Below are 12733 nucleotides of genomic sequence, written 5' to 3'. Positions count from 1 at the left end.
TTATAAGAATAATTTTTTTCAAAAACAATACCTCTTAAAAAATAACTGCTCACCTGAATTTTAGACTGTAACTTAAAGTAAGTTTTCCTGTTTTTCCTCTATTTCCCATTTGCTTACTATCATTGACCAAGAAGTCCTATGATAAGCTTACACCTCAGAAAAAATTTCTAGATGCTGACACAAAAGAGAGGATACGAACAGAATGACCAGGAACAAAAACCAGGAGATAAAAATGGAACAAAAACCAGGAGATAAAAATGTAAGAGTTGGAAGGGATTACAGAAATGATATAACCATAGCCTGAGTCTCCACTGTGACACCTGGACAGGTGGCATCCACTCTTTCTTAACACAGAAAATGTGATTTTAGCACAAAACATCAACTTTCTTAGTGTTCAGAAAACTCCAACGGAAAGTTTTTCCATGTATCTTTCATCCATTGGACTTAGATCTGCCAAATGTTATAACAAAGAATAAACTTAACCCAGTTCATCAATGACTCCCGTTCAAGAACTACAAGATAACTATAACATATTCTTTTCTCCTGGCTTAACAGCTTCAATCCTTAGACTCATTCATCCGTCAGGCTATGTTTCCACTATTCACCATCCTGTTTCCCTCCTCTGGCTGCTCTCATTAATACCCTTCTTGATGACAGCCCTGACTAAAATCGTCTAAGTGAAAGTTTTCTAGCCTAAAATGGAACAAAACTGGCATGCGCATGTATCCTGGACACTGCTTCGTTTATTAATGCAGTCTAAGAACAAATCAGCTCAAGTGGTGAACCCTTCAAACCATTAAGTGAATTCTGACACTTCAAAGAGTTTCTATCAGGAATGGCCATTAATTTATGGAATGTCACCATCTATTAAAATGACTATATACAGTCATCCCTTGGTATCTACAGGGGATTGGTTCCAAGGACTCTCCCACCCCCCACAGATACCAAAACTCATGGATGCTCAAATCCCTTATATAAAATGGTGTAGTACTTGCATATCCCCCATATACTTTGAATCATCTCTAGATTACCTTATAGTACTTAAAACAATGTAAATGCTATATAAATAGTTGCTGGCAGCAAAGAGCAAATTTTGCTTTTTGGAACTTAAAAAAAAATTTTCCCCAGGTATTTATGATGATCCATGGTTACCTGAATCCATGGATATAGAGGGCTGACTTCTTGTCCTATGACAAGATCCATTTTATCAATGTATTTCCTAACAATAAAGCATTCTTAGATAAACCCTACTTGGTGGTAATGAATGTCATTTTAATGTATTATTAAATAATTTACTAAGACTGAATTCAGAATTTTCACTGAACTTCCTAACTTCCTGTTTCATAATGGTTCTTCTCTTTTGGCTGTTAATGCGTAAGTCTAGTTAGGGTATTAAGAGTTATGTCAATTTTGTGGAATGAGCTGGGAAGCTGCAATTTACAGACATTTTAAACCAAAATTTTCATGTGTTGCTGGTTTAGTCAAAAGTTTCTACCTTATACTCACAATGTTAGTTTTTATTTTCTTTTTAACCTCGATGAGGAGACTTACGTCTATCTCTACGGTAGCTGACCGCAGGTGTGAACTGTCCTGATTCCTCTGCATGTTGAAGTCATTTCAAGATTGTCACCCAATGTACGTGCCACTCCTCCAGTTCTAAGTCCTCATCAAGTATTGGTAAAAATGTGCGAAAGGAACATAGAGGGTAGACCCTTATGGCGAGCCACCAGAGACACCCTCTATGATTACAGTAACTCATGAGTCCATATCACTACGCACAACCCTTCAACCTGGCAGGAAACCATCTAACTATAATACTGTGCAACCTATGTTTTTCCAGCATATTCTAAAGAGTTTCATTAGAGAGTAAAATCTGGAAATACCACATCTAAGTATTCATTCCCATGATTCTCCACTTTAGTAAACATTTCAAAATTACATTTTCATTTTTTATTATTTAAATGCTAGAAGTGCCAAACAAATTGTCTGAAAGGAACAATAAATGATCAGCATACCCCCCAAAAATCCCACTTGAAATACTTATTCCATTTTCTGTTCCACTAAAAAAACAAACAAACAAACAAAAAATACCCTTACTGTGATACGTAAATCACATCTGGAAATATAAGCATTTTAACAGTGAAGAAGGCAGCACAAAAAGTTTAATTCTCCTGGTTTCAAAAGTAACTATAAAAAAAGAATGTTTCAAAAGTGCACCGAGAATATAACTCCACTTGTATAAAATGTCTAGAAAAGGCAAATTTATAGAGATAAAAAGAAGATCAATGGTTGCCTAGATTTGGGGTGTGCATCAGGATTAAGTGCAAATGAACATGAGAGATGTTTACTGGCTGTTCAGAATATTCTACAACTGAATTGTGATGATGACTATACAACCCTATGAATTTACTAAAATCACTGAACTGTGCAATTGAATACTTAAGATGGGAGAATTTTATGGTATATAAATTATACCCCAATAAAGCCATTAGAGAAAAGAAGTGCTATGAGAAGCCAAAAGGTAAGGCTGGCATACTCAAGTTTGAAACAATATGTTCATGGCTGTCAAGAGAACCTGCTGCTACTTTCCTGCAGGTTCCAAAATCTCTAAGAAGCACCTATTGCTAAATACTCAAACCTGTCACTCACTATATGTCAGCAACAGCTTCTGCCAGATGACTCATAAATAAACGCTAGACTGCATTTACTAGCCCATATTTTGCCCTGGAGAGGGTGAGAAGGGAAGGCAATCAATTTTTTACTGAGACAATGACCATGTGGTTGACACTGAGGCTGAGCTCTTTCATTATCTTATTGAAACCTGAATTTAATCTTATGAGGTAGGCATTATTTAACCCCATTGTACAGAACAGGAAAAGGAGGCTCAAACAAGTTAAATATTTCAACCAAGATCACAGAATGAGTAAGCAATGGTGTCAAAATTGGAATCTACACTTGTCAAATTCCCAATTCCACACACTTGGCTTCCTCATGTTGGTCTGTGATGCCAAATTTACTCCTTCCAAATAGATTCAAGAAAATAACAAAAAGTATCAAATTTGAAATAAATATTTAGACATGAGAAGATTTCAACTCTCACTTCCCAAAGATGGGAATATATTCTTCATCAAAATTTGCTTTCCTATGAACAACGTGCTCACTTGAAAATATTTCAACTGAACAAAAGGCAAATTAAAATAGCCCTATATGGTTATGCAACTCTCAAAGAGACATTTACAAACTTATCCCAAGAATAGTTAGTTCCAAGTGTAATAAACAATAGTGAACTATAAATTAACAAACCCTTTGGTTGGGCTGCTTTGTGTTTCTGACATAAAGATGCATTTCCTTTTGGCAGGAGGGTCTTCCTCTTCATCAGAAGAGCTTTCTATTGTTAGGTCAATGACATCCACTTTCTTCTTGCTTGCCTCATTGGCTACAGTCACTGAACAAGGCTTACTGAGGACACCTGCAGCTGCAAGTAGGGAACAGAGGGGCAAAAAAGTCAAAGGTGTAACACGAGCTCTAACCATAAGAGTTTTAACTGTGTAGCACATCCTGGAGAATACACAGCCAATAAAGCCCATACTCTGTCCCACGGACAGAGACCAACTCTCTAACTCCAGTCATCTGTCTATAAAACGACTGCTTACCTAGAGAGACAGGGTGAGCGCTATGCCTTGTGAGAAGCGAAAGCCTCTTTCAGATGGCACACTCCGCGTTATCTCCCCAGTACTGCGACAGATTTGCACAGATCCTGCACCTCACGCTGTCTCCCTAGGTGAGGACTCATGTTATACACAGACATCCGGAGTTAAGGGGCTGGTCTCTGGCCATGGACAAGAGTATGTAGCTTTACTGGCTGTGTATTCTCACAGACATGCGGTAGGGTTAAGTCAGAATCATACTTCCTATCTAGCAAAGCAGTGGTGCTCACATCAAAGAATATATAAGCTCTACACCATAAGCAAGAACTTGATAAAATTTTCACCTTGATAAGTGGAAAAAACCCCAAACATCTCACTTAAGTTACTCAGACATTTAAAGTTTTTCTTACCAGCTATCTACTTAGGTTCTCCTTTCTGCCCACTACAATAGTCTCACATGATATGTTAACTCACCATTTCAAAGAGTGGTGAGTTGACTCACCATTCTACTACAATCTATTTAGTAGAAAACGCATGCTACTTGATAATGGAAAAGCAGCAGCAACTAATTAACTAAATCACTACTTTTCTCAAGGATAAGGAAAACCCTGATCATTCCACCCATAGGTTCAGTAACAATCACAGGAGAATGATTAATATTGACATAAATCCTTTACTTTTTCCTCTCTTCTTACTCTGAATGCCTATTATTCATTACATTATTAGAATGTTAAATATAGTCAGCACAAAACTCAAATGCAGTGACTGGACTATGCCAGATAAAAAGAAACTAAGTTCACCTATCAGTTTCAATTTCTCAAACAGCCTTTATTTTCCCCACTCAGGGTAGACAGCACAGGGAGTTGAAGGTTGAGTATAATTCCTAGGTAACCAAGGCAAGAGTCAAATTTCTTCCCACAAGGCAATGGAAACAATTAGTTCACTTCTTTACCAACTAACCTATGACCATCTTCCCCCACCCTCCATTAATGGATGATACAGCCTCTCTAACCACGCCTCCACCTGGGGTTCCTCCAACAGGTGCTCTAAAAGTAATTCTGAGGGACCTCCTTGGCAGTCTAGTGGTTAAGACTCCGTGCTCCCAATGTAGGGGACATGGGTTCGATCCCTGGTCAGGGAACTAAGATCCCGCATGCTGCACAGTGTGCAAAATAAATAAATAATTTTTTATAATTTTTAAAATGAAAAGTTCCAAATAAGTGTCCATAGAAATGTCATTTATAATTTTTCATGTTGTAACAAGCACCATATATTAAAATGATTTTAAAGAACACAAGTAACAAATGTTGGAGAGGATGTGGAAAAAAGGGAACTCTTGTGCACTGTTGGTAGGAATGTAAACTGGTGCAGCCACAGTGGAAAACAATATGGCAGTTTCTTAAAACATTAAAAATATAACTACCATATATGACCCAGCAATTCCACTCCTGGGTATATATCCAAAGAAAACCAAAAACACTAATTCGAAAAGATACATGCACCCCCAATGTTCATAGCAGCATTATTTACAAATGCCAAGATATGGAAGCAACCTAAGTGTCAACAGATGAATGGATAAAGACAATGTGGTATATATATGTATTAATATATACAATGGAATATTACTCAGCCATAAAAAAGAACAAAATTTTGCCAGTTGCAGGAACATGAATGGATTTGGAGAGCATTATGCTAAGTGAAATAAGTCAGACAGAGAAAGACAAATACTATATGATATGACTTATAGGTGGAATCTTAAAAATATAACAAACTAATGAATATAACAAAAAAGAAGCAGACTCACAGAGACAGAGAACAAACTAGTGGTGACAAGTGGGGAGAGTGAAGAGGGGAGGGGCATTATTACAGGGGTGGCGAAGCAGGAGATACAAACTATTAGCTATAGGATAAGCTACAGGATGTGTTGTACGACACGGGAAATATAGCCAATATCTTACAATAACTATAAATGGCGTATAACCTTTAAAAATTGTGAGTCACTACACTGTACACCTATAACTTCCATAATATTGTAGAGCAACTATACTTCAATAAAAAATAATAAAATGATTTAGGTGATTGTTTTATTTACTTTATATATGAAAAATATACTATGAAAAAACTGATTATAATGTGGTATAAACTTTAGCACACTTAAGAATAAAAACCATTTGGGAGAAATTACATATGTAATAGATGATCAAAAGATAAAGTGAGCAAACTGAGCTCCAAATGGTAGCTCTAATGGCCAAAGTTAACGCTAACGATAACATCACACAAGTCTCATCGTTTTGCTCTCTGCTGCCATTCTGCACATACTTTCTATTTTTGTACATGGTTGGCTGGATACTTTCATAGCTTCTTTCTTCGGTCTCATTGGGCACCAAGAACCATCTTCTTGGAATTTGATCTCATCCACATCAGAACAGTCATTGAGAATTTCCATAAAAAGCCTAAAAACCAAGTAAGAAGTACAGAAATGGAATCAAATGGCTCTGTTCAAAGGTGAAATAAAGTAACACATTTTACCTTGGAGACAAAAGTAATGCTTTTTGTTTGTTTTGGCCCTAGGCTTTAGCTGTTTAACGGGCAACAGAAGAGTTAAGTGACTTACTGAATATCATCTTAAAAATCAGTGATTAAACAGAAATAGACACCTGGAACCTTCTTGCGGGGATTGGCAGTAAAGAAACCACCCTCAGGGACTTCCCTGGTGGTCCAGTGCTGGTAAGTCCGCCTTCCGGTACAGGGGACACGGGTTCCATCCCTGGTTGGGGAGCTAAGAGCCACATGCTGCGGGCAACTAGGCCTGTGCACCACAACTACTGAGACTGCACACCTCAACAAGAGAGCCCACGTGCCACCAACTACAGAGTCCATGTACCCTGGAGCCCACACAGCACAACTAGAGACAGAAAACGTGCACTCCACAACTAGAGAGAAGCCCATGCACCGCAAAAAAAAAAAAAAAAAAGATCCCACATGCCACAACAAAGACCCAACGCAGCCAAAAAAAAAAAAAAAAAAACACAACCCGCAACATAACACATAAACCAAACATAAAAATTATTGGGTTCACGGCTTCCGGGAAGATAGAGGAAGAGTAAGACGCAGAGATCACCTTCCTCCCCGCAGATACACCAGAAATACATCTACCCGTGGAGCAACTCCTACAGAACACCTACTGAACGCTGGCAGAAGACCTCAGACCTCCCAAAAGGCAAGAAACCCCACCACCACCACCACGTACCTGGGTAGGGAAAAAGAAAAAAGAATAAACAGAGACAAAAGGATAGGGACGGGACCTGCACCAGTGGGAGGGAGCTGTGAAGGAGGAAAGGTTTCCACACACTAGGAAGCCCCTTTGTGGGCGGAGACTGCGGGCGGCAGAGGGGGAAAGCTTCGGAGCCGTGGAGGAGACCGCAGCCACAGGGGTGCGGAGGGCAAAGCAGAGAGATTCCTGCACAGATGATCGGTGCCGATGGGCACTCACCAGCCCAACCGGCACTCACCAGCCCAAGAGGCTTGTCTGCTCACCTGCCGGGGCGGGCGGGGCTGGGGGCTGAGGCTCCGGCTTCGGTCTGAGCTCTGGGAGAGGACTGGGGTTGGCGGCGTGAACACAGCCTGAAGGGGTTAGTGCGCCATGGCTAGCCGGGAGGGAGTCCGGGAAAAGTCTGGAGCTGCCAAAGAGGCAAGAGACTTTTTCTTCCCTCTTTGTTTCCTGGTGCTCCAGATGAGGGGATTAAGAGCGCTGCTTAAAGGAGCTCCAGAGACGGGCGCGAGCCGCGGCTATCAGCGCGGACCCCAGAAACGGGCATGAGACACTAAGGCTGCTACTGCTGCCACCAAGAAGCCTGTGCGAGCACAGGTCACTATCCACGCCCCCCTTCCGGGGAGACTGTGCGGCCCGCCACTGCCAGGGTCCCGCGATCTAGGGACAATTCCCCCAGGAGGACGCATAGTGCGCCACAGGCTGATGCAACGTCACGCCGGCCTCTGCCGCCACAGGCTCGCCACACACTCCGTGCCCCTCCCTCCCCCCGGCCTGAGTGAGCCAGAGCCCCTGAATCGGCTCCTTTAACCCAGTCCTGTCTGAGCGAAGAAAAGACGCCTCCAGCGACCTACATGCAGAGGTGGGGCCAAATCCAAAGCTGAACCCTGGGAGCTGTGAGAACAAAGAGAAAGGGAAATCTCTCCCAGCAGCCTCAGAAGGGCGTATTAAAGCTCCACAATCAACTAGATGTACCCTGCATCTGTGGAATACATGAATAGACAACAAATCATCCCAAATTGAGGAGGTGGACTTTGAGAGCAAGACTTATTATTTTTTCCCCTTTTCCTCTTTTTGTGAGTGTGTATGTGTATGCTTCTGTGTGATATTTTGTCTGTAGAGCTTTGCTTCCACCATTTGTCCAAGGGTTCTATCCATCCGTTTGTTTTTAATTTTTTTCTTAATAATTACTTTTTATTTTAATAACTTTATTTTATTTTACTTTATCTTCGTTCTTTCTTTCCTTCCTTCCCTCCTTTAGACAACGAATCATCCCAAATTGAGGTGGACTTTGAGAGCAAGATTTATGATTTTTTCCGCTTTTCCTATATTTGTGAGTATGTATGTGTATGCTTCTGTATGAGATTTTGTCTGTATACTTTTGCTTCCACCATTTGTCCTAGGGTTCTATCCGTCCCTTTTTTTCCCTCTTAATAATTATTTTTTTATTTTAATAACTTTATTATATTTTATCTTATTTTACTTTATCTTCTTTCTTTTTTTCCTTCCTTCCTTCCCTCCCTCCTTTCTTTCTTTCTCTCTCTCTCTCTCTCTTTCTCTTCCTTTCTACTTTTTCTCCCTTTTATTCTGAGCCATGTGGATGAAAGGCTCTTGGTGCTGCAGCCAGGAGTCAGTGCTGTGCCTCTGAGGTGGGAGAGCAAACTTCAGGACACTGGTCCACAAGAGACCTCCCAGCTCCACATAGTATCAAACAGCGAAAACCTCCCAGAGATATCCATCTCAACACCAGCACCCAGCTTCACTCAACGACCAGCAAGCTACAGTGCTGGTCATCCTATGCCAAACAACTAGCAAGACAGGAACACAACCCCATCCATTAGCAGAGGGGCTGCCTAAAATCATAATAAGTCCACAGACACCCCAAAACACACCACCAGACGTGGACCTGCCCACCAGAAAGACAAGATCCAGCCTCATCAACCAGAACACAGGCACTAGTCCCCTCCACCAGGAAGCCTACACAACCCACTGAACCAACCTTAGCCACTGGGGACAGACACCAAAAACAACAGGAACTACGAACCTGCAGCCTGCAAAAAGGAGACCCCAAATACAGTAAGATAAGCAAAATGAGAAGACAGAAAAACACACAGCAGATGAAGGAGCAAGAAAAAACCCCACCAGACCTAACAAATGAAGAGGAAATAGGCAGTCTACCTGAAAAAGAATTCAGAATAATGATAGTAAAGATGATCCAAAATCGTGGAAATAGAATAGACAAAATGCAAGAAACATTTAACAAGGACCTAGAAGAACTAAAGGTGAAACAAACAACAGTGACCAACACAATAAATGAAATGAAAAATACTCTAGATGGGATCAATAGCAGAATAACTGAGGCAGAAGAACGGATAAGTGACCTGGAAGATAAAATAGTGGAAATAACTACTGCAGAGCAGAATAAAGAAAAAAGAATCAAAAGAACTGAGGACAGTCTCAGAGACCTCTGGGACATTAAACGCACCAACGTTCGAATTATAGGGGTTCCAGAGGAAGAGAAAAAGAAAGGGGCTGAGAAAATATTTGAAGAGATTATAGTTGAAAACTTCCCTAATATGGGAAAGAAAAGAGTTAATCAAGTCCAGGAAGCACAGAGAGTCCCATACAGGATAAATCCAAGGAAAAATACGCCAAGACACATATTAATCAAACTGTCAAAAATTAAATACAAAGAAAACATATTAAAAGCAGCAAGGGAAAAATAACACACAAGGGAATCCCCATAAGGTTAACAGCTGATCTGTAGCAGAAACTCTGCAAGCCAGAAGGGACTGGCAGGACATATTTAAAGTGAGGAAGGAGAACAACCTACAACCCAGCAAGGGTTACTCTACCCAGCAAGGATCTCATTCAGATTTGATGGAGAAATTAAAACCTTTACAGACAAGCAAAAGCTGAGAGAGTTCAGCACCACCAAACCAGCTCTACAACAACTGCTAAAGGAACTTCTCTAGGCAAGAAACACAAGAGAAGGAAAAGACGTACAATAATGAACCCAAAACAATTAAGAAAATGGGAGTAGGAACATACATATCGATAATTACCTTAAATGTAAATGGACTAAATGCTCCCACCAAAAGACACAGATTGGCTGAATGGATACAAAAACAAGACCCATATATTTGCTGTCTAAAAGAGACCCACTTCAGACCTAGAGACACATAACAGACTGAAAGTAAGGGGATGGAAAAAGATATTTCATGCAAATGGAGATCAAAAGAAAGCTGGAGTAGCAATTCTCATATCAGACAAAATAGACTTTAAAATAAAGACTATTAGAAGAAACAAAGAAAGACACTACATAATGATCAAGGGATCAATCCAAGAAGAAGATATAACAATTGTAAATATTTATGCACCCAACATAGGAGCACCTCAATACATAAGGCAAATACTAACAGCCATAAAAGCAGAAATCAACAGTAACACATTCATAGTAGGGGACTTTAACACCCCACTTTCACCCATGGACAGATCATCCAAAATGAAAATAAATAAGGAAACACAAGCTTTAAATGACACATTAAACAAGATGGACTTAACTTGATATTTATAGGCCACTCCATCCAAAAACAACAGAATACACATTTTTCTCAAGTGCTCATGGAACATTCTCCAGGAGAGATCATATCTTGGGTCACAAATCAAGCCTTGGTAAATTTAAGAAAACTGAAATTGTATCAAGTATCTTTTCCAACCACAACACCATGAGACTAGATATCAATTACAGGAAAAGATCTGTAAAATATACAAACACATGGAGGCTAAACAATACACTACTTAATAATGAAGTGATCACTGAAGAAATCAAAGGGGAAATAAAAAAATACCTAGAAACAAATGACAATGGAGACACAATGACCCAAAATCTATGGGATGCAGCAAAAGCAATTCTAAGGGGGAAGTTTATAGCAACACAAGCCCACCTTAAGAAGCAGGAAACATCTCGAATAAACAATCTAACCTTGCACCTCAAGCAATTAGAGAAAGAAGAACATAAAAACCCCAAAGCTAGCAGAAGGAAAGAAATCATAAAAATCAGATCAGAAATAAATGAAAAAGAAATGAAGGAAACAATAGCAAAGATCAATAAAACTGAAAGCTGGTTCTTTGAGAAGATAAACAAAATAGATAAACCACTAGCCAGACTCATTAAGAAAAAAAGGGAGAAGACTCAAATCAACAGAATTAGAAATGAAAAAGTGGAAGTAACAACTGACACTGCAGAAATAAAAAAGATCATGAGAGATTACTACAAGCAACTCTATGCCAATAAAATGGACAACCTGGAAGAAATGGACAAATTCTTAGAAATGCACAGCCTGCCAAGACTGAATCAGGAAGAAATAGACAATATGAACAGACCAATCACAAGCACTGAAATTGAAACTGTGATTAAAAATCTTCCAACAAACAAAAGCCCAGGACCAGATGGCTTCACAGGCGAATTCTATCAAACATTTAGAGAAGAGCTAACACCTATCCTTCTCAAACTCTTCCAAAATATAGCAGAGGGAGGAACACTCCCAAATTCCTTCTACGAGGCCACCATCACCTTGATACCAAAACCAGACAAAGATGTCACAAAGAAAGAAAACTACAGGCCAATATCACTGATGAACATAGATGCAAAAATCCTCAACAAAATACTAGCAAACAGAATCCAACAGCACATTAAAAGGATCATACACCATGATCAAGTGGGGTTTATTCCAGGAATGCAAGGGTTCTTCAATATACGCAAATCTATCAATGTGATAAACCATATTAACAAATTGAAGGAGAAAAACCATATGATCATCTCAATAGATGCAGAGAAAGCTTTTGACAAAATTCAACACCCATTCATGATAAAAACCCTGCAGAAAGTAGGCATAGAGGGAACTTTCCTCAACATAATAAAGGCCATACATGACAAGCCCACAGCCAACATCGTCCTCAATGGTGAAAAACTGAAAGCATTTCCACTAAGATCAGGAACAAGACAAGGTTGCCCACCCTCACCACTCTTATTCAACATAGTTTTGGAGTTTTAGCCACAGCAATCAGAGAAGAAAAGGAAATAAAAGGAATCCAAATCGGAAAAGAAGTAAAGCTGTCACTGTTTGCTGATGACATGATACTATACATAGAGAATCCTAAAGATGCTACCAGAAAACTACTAGAGCTAATCAATGAATTTGGTAAAGTAGCAGGATATAAAATTAATGCACAGAAATCTCTGGCATTCCTATATACCAATGATGAAAAATCTGAAAGTGAAATCAAGAAAACACTCCCATTTACCACTGCAACAAAAAGAATTAAATATCTAGGAATAAACCTACCTAAGGAGACAAAAGACCTGTATGCAGAAAATTATAAGACACTGATGAAAGAAATTAAAGATGAAACAGATGGAGAGATATACCATATTCTTGGATTGGAAGAATCAACATTGTGAAAATGACTCTACTACCCAAAGCAATCTACAGATTCAATGCGATCCCTATCAAATTACCACTGGCATTTTTCACAGAACTAGAACAAAAAATTTCACAATTTGTATGGAAACACAAAAGACCCTGAATAGCCAGAGCAATCTTGAGAACGAAAAACGGAGCTGGAGGAATCAGGCTCCCTGACTTCAGACTATACTACAAAGCTACAGTAATCAAGACAGTATGGTACTGGCACAAAAACAGAAAGATCAGTGGAACAGGATAGAAAGTCCAGAGATAAACCCACGCATATATGGACACCTTATATTTGATAAAGGAGGCTTGCCACAACTAGAGAGAGCCCTCGCACAGAA

The 12733-nt window shown here is 39.6% G+C and overlaps 1 protein-coding gene across 9 annotated transcripts in view; it reads right to left on the bottom strand.

Annotated features, from left to right (window-relative positions):
* PIAS2 (protein inhibitor of activated STAT 2) overlaps nt 1-12733 on the bottom strand; it is a 95876-nt gene that overhangs the window by 18782 nt on the left and 64361 nt on the right. For all 9 annotated transcript variants that reach the window (XR_010933044.1, XM_067699181.1, XM_067699185.1 and 6 more), the window contains 2 exons: nt 5967-6100; nt 3304-3475 (listed from right to left, as the gene is read on the bottom strand). Coding sequence is in view for 8 of the 9 variants with exons in the window: in XM_067699181.1 (XP_067555282.1) it covers nt 3304-3475; nt 5967-6100 (306 nt within the window). In the remaining variant the exon portion in view is untranslated. The remainder of the gene's footprint in view (nt 1-3303; nt 3476-5966; nt 6101-12733) is intronic.

The sequence above is a fragment of the Pseudorca crassidens genome, chromosome 12 (assembly GCF_039906515.1).
Source record: "Pseudorca crassidens isolate mPseCra1 chromosome 12, mPseCra1.hap1, whole genome shotgun sequence".
NCBI classification, from domain to species: Eukaryota; Metazoa; Chordata; class Mammalia; order Artiodactyla; family Delphinidae; genus Pseudorca; species Pseudorca crassidens.
This window is presented reverse-complemented; position numbering and strand designations above follow the sequence as displayed.